Source organism: Nematolebias whitei, chromosome 1 (genome assembly GCF_014905685.2).
Source record: "Nematolebias whitei isolate Nwh7 chromosome 1, NemWhi1, whole genome shotgun sequence".
In the NCBI taxonomy this organism is placed as follows: domain Eukaryota; kingdom Metazoa; phylum Chordata; class Actinopteri; order Cyprinodontiformes; family Rivulidae; genus Nematolebias; species Nematolebias whitei.
The window spans coordinates 70,853,091-70,866,004 of NC_056498.1; the positions used below are offsets into that span (position 1 = coordinate 70,853,091).

The window sequence follows — 12,914 nt, forward strand, 5'->3', positions numbered from 1 at the left end:
GCCATACGGAAGTCAATTACGGTAGATTTAAATATTAATCTGTAACCACATGGCTGATAGTGGTGTGCGATACTGCAAAATTTGGTAACGATCGATACCAAGTAAATATAGGTCCAATATCACCTATACTGATACTGATACAATACTTTCAGAATCAGAATAAGCTTTATTATCATTGCACCGAGATACAACGAGAACATGTATGTACAGTCGTCCGAAAGATGGACGGAGTGCACAAAGCTTCTACTAATTAGTGCGGCCCTCTTATTCTTGTTCAGAATAATATTTTTGCTTAGATGAGAAAAGGGAAGAAAACATGAGGAGAAATGTTATAAAAAAAAAGATCTCTCACACCTTGTCCTAGACAGGGCACGATTTGTGGCATTAAAAAAAACCTAGCACAGCATAGCACATAAATAGACATGACACATGTACATATAGGCCGGTTAAGACATTGAGTTTTAAGGGAAGGTCGTAACATAGTGCAAAGTCCCCCCTCTCAGCCATTGTCCAGATAAGAGGTGTTATTTATCATCAGCTCAGTTGAGGTTCCATCACATGTCCACGGCCTTGGGGAAGGGAGGGGTGAGGAGACAGACAAAGCATCCTTGTTTTTTTCTAAACATGCCAGGAGGAGTTGAGATAAGTCGGTCGTTAAAGCCACAGTTTGGGTCAGGCAGAACTCGTGAATTGCTGTTTCTGCCTTTTAAAAGTCTTGCTGGTACCGTTCTCTGATGGAAACTCCAAACAACCTAAATGATTCTTTACGCCAAAAGGCGAGCTCACAGCTTTCTCCAAGATTATTCCCACCATTCATGGGTGCTGCCAGAAAGTTCACAGTCCTGATAACAGCCTGCTTCAGCTCTCTGATGCAGCTCCACATAATTCAGTATGAGTGCTGCCAAGCTTTGACACATCCACACAAATTTGTAGACAATTCAGATTTCGCCAACCCAAACAGCAAAAAAACAGTTATCATGAATCCAATTTGTTTCCTTGGAGGGTCCTCCTTACCCTGACTCCTGTCGGGAGATGTTGATGAATTTTTTGAGAGACCAGCTGATCAAATCCTTCGAATTATGAAGGTTTGCAGGAAAAAAAAAACAGAGGCTCTTTAAGGGTTCACAAGACGAAAGAGTGGAAGCAGGGAAGCGGGGGAGGGGGGGACGGAGCACTGGGAGACATGTCTGACTTCACCTAAGCACAGTGAGAAATTTTTTTTTTATAAATAATTACAGTGCATTTTGATCACGTTAAGTGTTTTGTGATTTTTTCCTTTGGATCATTTATTAGTTAAAACCCAGGAAAGAATTAGGCAAAGTTCATAAGTAAATAAAAAATTATTAAAATAAAAGTTTTTTTTTTCTGAAAAAATATAACAGTAACAAAACAATTTTCCCCATACCTTGTGATGGCTGGATTGTTTCCCTTAAACAAAGTGCACAAAATGGAACTCAAGAATAAATTAAAACATTATGTTCAGAAACTATGATAATTAAATAAAAATTATCCCTTCATTGCACTATTTTTCTGGATTTTTTTTCCTTAAATAAACTAACTGTACATATCACACTGCAACAAAATGTTATAAACAGTAAAATATATTTAGGATATAAAGGAATAAAAACAAAATTTCTCCTCTTAAGTGAATGTCTTTTCTGGGTTTGAAAAAATAACTACCAATCAAAAATAATTAGTGAAAACACAATACATTAAGTGTAAATAACAAAACAACCGCCAAAGCCTTGAGTTCAAATAAATATTCCCATTCTCTGTGGGCCCTGCCTGCCTTTGCAAAGTTGCTCTGTAATTTTATATATATATATATATGTATATATATTAAATTTAAAGAAAAAAATTTTTTTTAGAAATGTTGGCCAACTGAAAAGTATGAACATGAAAAGTATGAGCATGAACAGCATCAATACTTAGTTGGGGCTCCTTTTGTCTGAATTACTGCAGCAGTGCAGCGTGGCATGGAGTGGATCAGTCAGTGGCACTGCTCAGGTGTTATGAGAGCCTAGGTTGCTCTGATAGTGACCTTCAGCTCTTCTAAATTATTGGGTTTTGCATATTGCATCTTCCTCTTGACAATACCCCATAGATTTTCTATAAGGTTAAGGTCAGGCGAGTTTGCTGGCCAATTAAGAACAGGGATACCATGGTCCTTAATGGTAGCTTTGGCACTGTGTGCAGGTGCCAAGTCCTGTTGGAAAACGAAATTTGTATCTCCATAAAGTTGGTCGGCAGCAGGAAGCATGAAGTGCTCTAAAACTTCCTGGTAGTCAGCTGTGTTGACTTTGGACCTCAGAAAACATCAGCAGATGACATTCTGTATTCAACCTTTATTTATACTGTACAGGTTAATCCCATTGAGCCTCGGGGACTCATTTACAAGAGAGACCTGATTTTAACAAAGTGTGATGACAACAGTGGACAATAGACAATCATAAAAGGATGCATACAAATTGAGAATAACAAGTGAAAATAAAACCCTATTAAAAACTGTAACAAAAAGCAGCTAGGTTGTAAGGCGATGTAGAAAACTGCAAACAAGAAAATGCATGCATTGGTTTTCCCCAGGAACTTAGCAGATGTTTGAAGCCACTTAGAGAGGTCAAGGTCGAGAGTTTCAGATCTTTTTGCAAGATATTCCAGGAAACAGGAGCAGAGTAGGAGAAGGCCCTGTTCAGTCTGCACTGAGGTAACACTGCATGTAATGTTCTGAGAGTGCACACTGTAGCTGCATTCATGCAGTGACATGTAGGAGGATATGTATGAAGGCAATAGACTAAGAAGTGATTTAAAGATGAAAATTTACCAATGAGAGAGAGAGTCTGCATGAATTTAATGATGACCAGGTAACCAGTGAATACAGGGTGCAATGTTGGGTACAGTAGTTACAGCCAATTATGAATCTTAGCGCACCATGATAGACAGCATCCAACATCTGCAGGGTGCTTGTAGGAGCGTTCATGTAAATAATGTCACCGTAGTCAATGGAGAGAAGGAAAGTCGCAGTTACAAGGCGTTTTCTAGCATTCAGAGTTAGACAGGATCTGTTTCTGAAAAATAAACCCAGTTTTACTTTCAGTTTCCTTACCAAGTTTCCATGTGGAGCTTAAAAGAGAGATGCGAATCAACCAATATACCCAAATATTCGTAGGAATCAACAAACTCAATAGGGACATTATTCAAGGATAAAATCAAAGGAAGAACTGCTGCGACCGACTTCCTGTTTGAAAACAGCATCCCTTTGATTTTGTTGGCATTTAAGACAAGTTTGAGACTGAACAAAATCAGACTGGATGATGTCAAAAGCAGACTGCAAAAGCTGGAAAACCTTAGAAACTGTTTTAGCTTGAGAATAAACAACTGCATCATCAGCATAGAAATGTATGGATGCATCAGGGATGCTCTGGCCTACATTACCTATGTAGATTGTAAAGAGGGTGGGTCCTAAGACTGAGCCTTGTGGTACACCATTGTTGACTGGTAAATAACTGAAGGAAGGTTTTGGATTCTGTTCATTGCATTTACGATTCAATGCAATAAAATAAATTTAAAAGGCAACAGATCATTGTAAAACTTGATTTATTTACATAATGACTTTAATTGCTGGATGTCCAACCACTGAGCTGCTGGCTTTCAGAAACTGTGGCCCCCTGAGCAGTTTTGTTGAATAGCCTTGCTTTAGACAGATCTAAATAAAGTGCAGCACAATAATCCTTAGCGTCCAGTGCTTCAACAATGTTATTAAAAACCTTCAGCAAAGCAATCATTGTGCTGGGTTGTTTCCTGAAACCAGATTGATGGCACCCCAAACCATTAATGACTGTGGAAACTTGACACTGAACCTCAAGCAACATGGATTCTGTGCCTCTCCTCTCTTTTTCCAGCCTCTGGGACCTTGATTTCCAAAAGAAATGCAAAATTTACTTTCATCAGGGAACATAACTTTGGACCACTCAGCAACAGTCCAGTCTTTTTGTCTTTAGCCCAGGCGAGACATTTCTGACACTGTCTCTTGTTCAAGAGTGGCTTGCCACAAGGAATGTGACAGCTGAAACCCATGTCTTGCATACGTCTGTGCATGGTGGTTCTTTAAGCACTGACTTCAGCTACAGTTCACTCTTTGTGAATCTCCCCCACATTTTGGAATGGGTTTTGTTTCACAATTCTCTCCAGGATGTGGTTATCTGTATTGCTTACACTTTTTCTAGCACATCTTTTCCTTCCCTTCGCCTCTCTATTAATGTGCTTGGACACAGAGCTCTGTGTCTTGCCCTCCTTGTGCAAGGTGTCAATTAGTGCTGGGCTATATCATATCGTTCACAATAATACTGGTAAAAAAAAAAAAAAACTTGCCCGGGAAAATAAATTATATCATGATATGCTAATTTCATGATGTAAATACGTCAGTGTTTCCCCTACCATTATACAAGCGGGCGCCCCACCCCATTAACAGAACCGAGCGCGCCGAACTACCGAGCCAAACTGCGCACACCCTACCACCCCACCGGTACTGGTGTACTGCTAAGCTAGCTGCGCGCAATATAGCTAAACAGCTAAAGGCATCACTCACACTGCCTCTTCCCTCACGCTAAGCCCCCCTCCCCCCACTCTAAACTGCTGGTACAGATGCAGCTCGGCTGTGTCCCCCCCCGCTCTAAACTGTGGATACAAATGTGCAGCTCATCTGTGTCTCTTGAGTTCCACAGTCAGTCCATGGACCAAGAAAAGAGGCAGGTAATCAAAGACAGAGCAGTCAGAGAAATGGAATCATTCCTGCGAGAAATAGAGGAAGCAGAAACACCACAAGCTTCAGGGTCAGCTGAAGACACCTTGTCACAAGTTTTGGAAGTTATAGCTCATTTAAAGGCAACATATTTTTGTTGTATTACATTTATGCTCAACAGATCTTAAGCTTTAATTTTATTTAGTTTATTTGGGAACTGCACGTGCACTTTAGTTTTGTGGTGGATTTTGTCGATCTATATTTTGTGCAGACTTTTTCAATCTAAATAACAAAAGGCTTTTTTAAATATTTTTAGACTGAATACTTTACTAAATAAAGTAAGTGCAGTAAAATTAACCCTTGTTGTTGTTGTTTTTTTATATAATACTGCAAAGCAACATGTTAAATTAATTTTTTCAAATGAATAATTATGATTTCTGGGTTGTTTTTTTTTGTTATATCACAAAATTTATCGTTATCAGAATGCTCTGAAATATCATGAAATTATATTTGAGCCATATCACCCACCCCTAGTGCCAATGGTCGTCTTTTGGACAACTGTCAAGTCAGCAGTCTTCCCCATGATTGTGTAGCCTACAGAACTAGACTGAGACCATTTAAAGGTCTTTGCAAGTGTTTTGAGTTAATTAGTTGATTAGAGTGTGGCACCAGGTGTCTTCAATATTGATCCTTTTCACAATATTCACATTTTCTGAGATACTGAATTTGGGGGTTTTCATTAGTTGTCAGTTATAATCATGAACATAAAAATAAATAAACATTTGAAATATATCAGTCTGTGTGTAATGAATGAATATTAATATACAAGTTTTACTTTTTGAATGGAATTACTGCATTTTATGACCAGCACCTGTAATGTTTTTAAACACATGTAAATTGCCTCAGACTTAAAAGTGTGCTACCGGTAGATCTGCTCCTCTGGTTCAATAAATTCAACAACTACAACACACACACTGTAAGTGTGAGATATGTTTCAACTGTTTACAGATGTTATAGTTATTTATGCAACATGAACTTTCTTTAAGCAACAACACTTACACACACTTCTTTTAACTCGTGTGGCAAATATGTTTTATACTGACATAAACTTTTAATTGGCAGCACGGGGACTCAGTGGTTAGCACTGTTGCCTCACAGCAAGAAGGTCCTGGATTCAGTCCCCGATTGGACCTTGGGTCTTTCTGTGTGGAGTTTGCATGTTCTTCTCATGCTTGCGTGGGGTTTTCTCCGGGTACTCCGGTTTCCTCACACAGACTAAAAACATGTGTTAGGCTGCCTTTAGGCTCAGGCCTCCCTTGCAAAAGAGATCTGTGATTTCAATGGGATTTGCCTGGTTAAATAAAGGTTAATAAAAATAATAAATAATAATTCAATTCAATGTATTTATATAGCACAAAGTCACAATAAAAGTTGTTTTAGAGGTCTGTACAAAGGCATTTGCATACATTATAAAAGCCAATTAGTAAAAGTTATCTATCTAAGGAAGTCAGCAGATTGTGTTGAATCTTCATCACAGTCTCCCATTCTGAGCAAGCAAACTGGCAACAGTGGAAAGGAAAAACTCCCTTTTAACAGGTAGAAACAGCCAGCAGAACAAGGCTCAGAATCAGAATCAGAATAAACTTTATTGGCATTGCACCGAGATACAACGCAAATATGTACGTACAGTCGTCCAAAGATGGGCGGAGTGCACGAAGCTGCGGCTATAAATAATTAGCGCGGCCTTCTTATTCTTATTCAGAATAATATTTTGCTTAGATGAGAAAAGGAAAGAAAACATGATGAGAGACGGTATTAAAAAAAGATCTCTCACACCGTGTCCTAGACAGGGCACAATTTGAGGCATCAAAAAAACTACCACAGCAAAGTGACATAAACAGACGTTATACATGAACATATAGGCCGGTGAAGACATAGAATTTTTAAGGGAAAGTCATAGCATAGTCCAGAGCCCCCCCTCAGCCATTGTCCAGATAAGAGGTGACATTCATCACCAGCTCAGTTGAGGTTCTGTTACATGTCCACGGCCTTGGGGAAGGGAGGGGTGAGGAAACAGTCAAAGCATCTTTGTTGTTTTCAAAACATTCCAGGAGGAGTTGAGATAAGTCCAACGTCAAGGCCACAGTTTGGGTCAGGCAAAACTCGTGATTGTTGTTTCTGCCTTTAAAGTCTTGCTGTACATATTCTCTGATGGAAACTCCAAAACAGCCGAATTGATCCTTTACTCCAAAAGTCGAGCTCACAGCTTCTCCAGATTATTCCCACCATTCATGAGTGCTGCCAGGGAGATCACAGTCCTGTTAACAGCTGCTCCAATTCCCTGTCACAGCTTCCCACATTCAGTCCGAGCACTGTCAAGCTTCAACACATCCACACAAATTTGTAGACAAACCAAGATTTCACCAACCAAACAGTAGAATCTAGTTGTCATCATGAATCCAATTCGTTTCCTTCGAGGTAAGAGGGTCCTCCTTACCCTGACTCCTGTCGGGAGAAGTTGATCGATTTTGTTGAGAGACCAGCTGATCCTTCCAATTAAGAGGCATGCAGGAAAAAAAGAGGCTTTTTTAAGGGTTCACAGGACAAAAGAGCGCAGCAGGGAAGTGGGTGTGTGTGTGTGTGGGGGGGGGGGGGGGAATACATCTGGTTCCACCAAAGAATAGCAGGAAAAAAAAAGGACGAGCGTAACCATTTTTACAGGATGAGGAAAGTAATCCTGGTAACTTTTGTAATGTGAGGGTTAAAAGACATATCTAGGTCAAAAATAATACCAAAGTTTTTAACTTTAGAACTGGAGGCCAGATTAATGCCATCCAGAGGAAGTGAAAGACTGAAAAATGTATTCCTAAAATGCTCAGGTCCAAAAACCATAATCTCCGTCTTGTCCAAGTTTAGAAGCAGAAAATTAAGAGTCATACAGATTTTTATGGTTTTAAGACATATTTGTTATCTAATTAAATGATTTGATTTATTGGGTTTCATGGATAAATATAATTGAGTATCATCAGCATAACAATGTAAACTTATTCCATACGGTTTAAAAACTATATGTAATGGTAGCATGTAAAATATAAAAAGCATTGGTCCTAGCACTGAACCCTGAGGCACTCCATGACTAACTTTGTTGCATGAAGAAGATACAAACCAGATTCCAAAAAAGTTGGGACACTAAACAAATTGTGAATAAAAACTGAATGCAATGATGTGGAGATGGCAAATGTCAATGTTTTATTCGTAATATAACATAGATGACAGATCAAAAGTTTAATCTGAGTAAATGTAACATTTTAAAGGAAAAATATGTTGATTCAAAATTTCACAGTGTCAACAAATCCCAAAAAAGTTGGGACAAGTAGCAATAAGTGGCTGGATAAAGGAAATTGATCATATAACGAACAGCTGGAAGACCAATTAACACTAATTAGGTCAATTGACAACATGATTGGGTATAAAAAGAGCTTCTCATAGTGTCAGTGTCTCTCAGAAGCCAAGATGGTAAGAGGATCACCAATTCCACCATTGTTGCGCAGAAAGATAGTGCAGCAATATCAGAATGGTGTTACCCAGCGTAAAATAGCAAAGACTTTTAAGTTATCATCATCAACTGTGCATAACATCATCAAAAGATTCAGAGAATCTGGAATAATCGCTGTGCGTAAGGGTCATGGCTGTAAAACTCTACTGGATGCTCGTGATCTCCGGGCCCTTAAACGTCACTGCACCGTAAACAGGAATGCCACTGTCAAGGAAATAACAGAATGGGCTCAGGAATACTTCCAGAAAGCATTGTCAGTGAACACAATCCACCGTGCCATCCGCCGTTGCCAGCTGAAACTCTACAGTGCAAAGAGGAAGCCATTTCTAAGCAAGCTACACAAGCTCAGACGTTTGCACTGGGCCAGGGGTCATTTAAAATGGAGTGTGGCAAAATGGAAAACTGTTCTGTGGTCAGATGAATCACGATTTGAAGTTCTTTATGGAATACTGGGACGCCATGTCATCCGGACCAAAGAGGACAAGGATAGCCCAAGTTGTTATCAACACTCCGTTCAGAAGCCTGCATCACTGATGGTATGGGGTTACATGAGCGCTTGTGGCATGGGCAGCTTGCATGTATGGAAAGGCACCATTAATGCAGAGAGTTCAGGTTCTAGAACAACATATGCTCCCATCTAGACGTCATCTCTTTCAGGGAAGACCCTGCATTTTTCAACACGATAATGCCAGACCACATTCTGCAGCAATCACAACATCATGGCTACGTAGGAGAAGGATCCGGGTACTGAAATGGCCAGCCTGCAGTCCAGATCTTTCACCTATAGAGAACATTTGGCACATCATAAAGAGGAAGGTGCGACAAAGAAGGCCCAAGACGATTGAACAGTTAGAGGCCTGTATTAGACACGAATGGGAGAGCATTCCTATTTCTAAACTTGAGAAACTGGTCTGGTCTCCTCTGTCCCCAGACATCTGTTGAGTGTTGTAAGAAGAAGGGGGGATGCCACACAGTGGTAAAAATGGACTTGTCCCAACTTTTTTGGGATTTGTTGACGCCATGAAATTTGGAAACAACAGATTATTCCCTCAAAATGATACATTCTCTCAGTTTAAACTTTTGATCTGTGATTTGTGTTCTATTCTGAATAAAATATTAGATGTTGGCACCTCCACATCATTGCATTCAGTTTTTATTCACAATTTGTTTAGTGTCCCAACTTTTTTGGAATCCGGTTTGTACATTATTTACATTTACAAACTTAAATCTATCAAATAATTATGATTCAAACCATTTTAGAGCCATTCCTGTAATCCCAATATTATATTCAAGTCTCTGTAGTAGAATATTGTGATCAACTGTATCAAATGCAGCACTGAGTTCTAACAGGACCAGTATAGACACAAGTCCATTGTCTGAGGCCATGAGAATATCATTAGTGACTTTCACCAATGCTGTTTCTGTGCTATGATGAGCTCCAAACCCCTATTGAATCTCCTCAAACAGATTATTTCTGTCCAGATATTCACACAAATGATTTGCGACTATTTTCTCTAGAATTTTTCAATGAATGAATGATTAAATATAGATTTATAACTATCCAGAATTCCTGAATCAAGATCAGGTTTCTGGGCAGCACGGTGGCACAACTGGTAGAGCTGCTGTCTCTCAGCGAGCAGGTCCCTGGTTCAAACCCCAGTCCAGGGGCCTTTCTGGGTGGAGTTTGCATGTTCTCTCCGTGCATGCGTGGGTTTTCTCCGGGTACTCCGGTTTCCTCCCACAGTCCAAAAACATGCATGTTAGGCTGATTGGTAACTCTAAATTGTCCCTAGGTGTGAGTGAGAGAGTGAATGTTTGTTTGTCTCGTTTGTCTCTATGTGGCCCTGTGATGGACTTGCGACCCGTCCAGGGTGTACCCCCGCCCCTCGCACAGTGATTGCTGGACATGGGCACCAGCGACCCCCGTGACCCAAAACGGAATAAGCGGGTAAAGATAATGGATGGATGGATGGATGGAAGATCAGGTTTCTTAAGTAAAGGTTTAATTACAGCAACCATAAAGCCCTCTGGCACATAACTATTCATTAGAGACTAATTTAGCAGAATGTTTTAATGTGCAGAGACAAAAATCTCACATGCAAAATATTTCTGCATCTATTTTACCTATTTAAATGGTGTCAGGTGAGGTGTCTCATGTGTGCTAAGTTCCACACTCGTTGGAATGTATGAAAGGAAAGGTGAGCATGTGCATGGTTTGATAAATCTGAATATTTCGGTGCCCACACACTTTCCTCATTTTGTTCTAATGCCAACTTTCAGTATGAAAGTTGAACATATTTTCATACATGAGCCCCCTGGTCCTCCAAATAGACCCAAACTTCACAGTTTAAATACTTTTTTTTAACAAAAAAGAGAACTTTACAGAATTACTTGTTTTTCTTTGTGTAGTGGTTTTATGGACTTCTCCTTAACAGATCAGGTTCTGACACCAGATCTTACCTCAAAACTGTATTTGTCCCACAGTCGTGTTATGAGCAACGTGGAGGGGAAGTATATAATGGACAGCGTACCATTCAGCTGCTGTAATCCTGGGTCCCCGCGGCCCTGCATCCAGCATCACCTGACCAATAACTCTGCCCACTATGATTACGACCACCGCACAGAGGAGCTGAACATCTGGAACAGGGGCTGCCGCGAGGCAGTCTTCTCCTACTACAGCAGCATCATGTCCGGCATTGGAGCGCTCACCTTCATTTTCATTGTCCTGGAGGTAAGAAACAGCTCACACCTTGCTACAGCCAATCAGTACCCTTCTGAGTCATTTACTCACTTAAAGGCTCCACATTTGGAAATATGTACTAAACAAAAACTATCCAAAATGTGAAATACTGGTTCCAGTCCCAGATCCAGCTGCTTGTAGATCCTCCTTTAGCAGCAGGAACTCTTAGTACTGGGTTTCTGTACGACTTTATTTGTCTCTAACATGGTTGTGAAGAAATTTTGCCCCATTTTTCTTTTCAGAATTGCTTTAGTTCATTGAGATTTGCACACATTGGTTTCTGAAGGTTACACCACAGCATTTCAGTCAGATTGAGGTTCTAGACTCTGACTGGACTGAAACAGCACCTTAATTCTTTTCTTTCTGAGCCGTTGAAAAAGCGATGCAGATTAGCTGCTGTGCTTGAGACCATTGTTCTGTTGGACCCAGTTTGGTCCAAGCATCAGCTGTTGGACAAATGTCCTTATATTTTGACTCTAGAAGAATCGTTTGGTCCACAAAGAAGTTCATGGGCAGCTCAGTGACTGCAAGGACCCCAAACTATCGGTCCTCCACCACCACCTTGTTTGACAGTTGGTATGAGGTGTTTGTGCTGGCAGTGCTATCTGTTGTACATTATAAGTAAATAACTGTACTTTGGTCTCATTTGTCCAAAGAACGTTATTAAATAAGTCTTGTAATTCATTCAGGTAAAGCTTTCTGAACCTAAATTTTGCGGCCACATATGATTTATAAATGCAGTAAAAATAACTCTGTTTTTCACTTGTGTTCAGTTTTGTTCAATAAATAACAGTGAGGTGTTCAGCTGTGGTTGCATTCACCTAGTTTTTATGCGTTGTTATTTGTCTTATCTAAAAACTGTACAATTTAAGTGTTTTGTATTTTCTTTTAACTATCATCACGTAATAAAGATCATGACAAAATCTGATGAAAATGATCTGTTTCCTCCAGTTATAGAGACTTCAGTCTGCAACATGCAGAGAAGTTGCACGCAGCAGATGTGTTCAGATGTTCTGACAATTAGATAAATTGTGAATAAATTCTCTCCATGATGGTTCTTATATTTTTGTTGTTCCGTAGTGTTAAACAAGAATCAGAATGGGACATTTAGTATAGCACATTCAGTATTTGTTTCTGATATAAGCCCCTGAACAACAGGATGGAGTTTACCTCTGTCCCTGCACCTTCTGGAGGCAAAGTTCAACAATCAGAAGATTTGGGGTTTGACTTCTAGCTGACTCACCAATAATGCTGAAGAGGTTTACGTTCATGATTAAACAAAGACCTCATAAACTGACAGTTCGGGGAGGGGGGGAGTGGTGTCTTTATTAAAAAATCTATTTCACATGGTTGGTCAGTCTCACAAGATGAGACTCTTTTTGAGAGTGCAACCACTGTTTGTCTGCCTATGTCTTTGTGACGGTGGTTAGACATACAGAACCTAATATTTCATACACTCACATATAAATAGACTCTTTCTTCAAATATAAACATGTTTTCAAGTATTGGCAGACTTTCTGGGTTTAGCTGAGGTCCAACTGTATCCAACCTGGAACACTGACTTGTACGCTGGGTGTTCTAATAAAATCATCAGGCATTTTTATGGTGGAAAACTAATATCAATTCAGTTTGTCAGCGATAATTAGATCCCTGCACCTTCTGACTCCTGAGATTAAACCAAGAACTCTGAAAAGATTGTCATCCTCACAGTTATTTTTTGGGGAAACAAAAAAAAAAACCTCTGAGGTTGTTTTATCAGCAGGTAAGGCATATGATAGCTCAGCTTCTTATTGGCCAGATCAGCTTAGTCATTTTCCTTGAGTTGTCCCATCATGTAAAATTAAGATATATCTTTTTTTTTTATATGTATTTGTATTTTC

At 39.6% G+C, this 12,914-nt stretch overlaps 1 protein-coding gene across 1 annotated transcript in view; it reads left to right on the forward strand.

The window, feature by feature from the left end:
• The window catches only part of prph2b (peripherin 2b (retinal degeneration, slow)), a 36,273-nt gene that overhangs the window by 17,535 nt on the left and 5,824 nt on the right, over positions 1–12,914 (forward strand). The window contains exon 2 of the mRNA XM_037680483.1: positions 10,779–11,025. Within this exon, the coding sequence (XP_037536411.1) occupies positions 10,779–11,025 (247 nt within the window). The remainder of the gene's footprint in view (positions 1–10,778; positions 11,026–12,914) is intronic.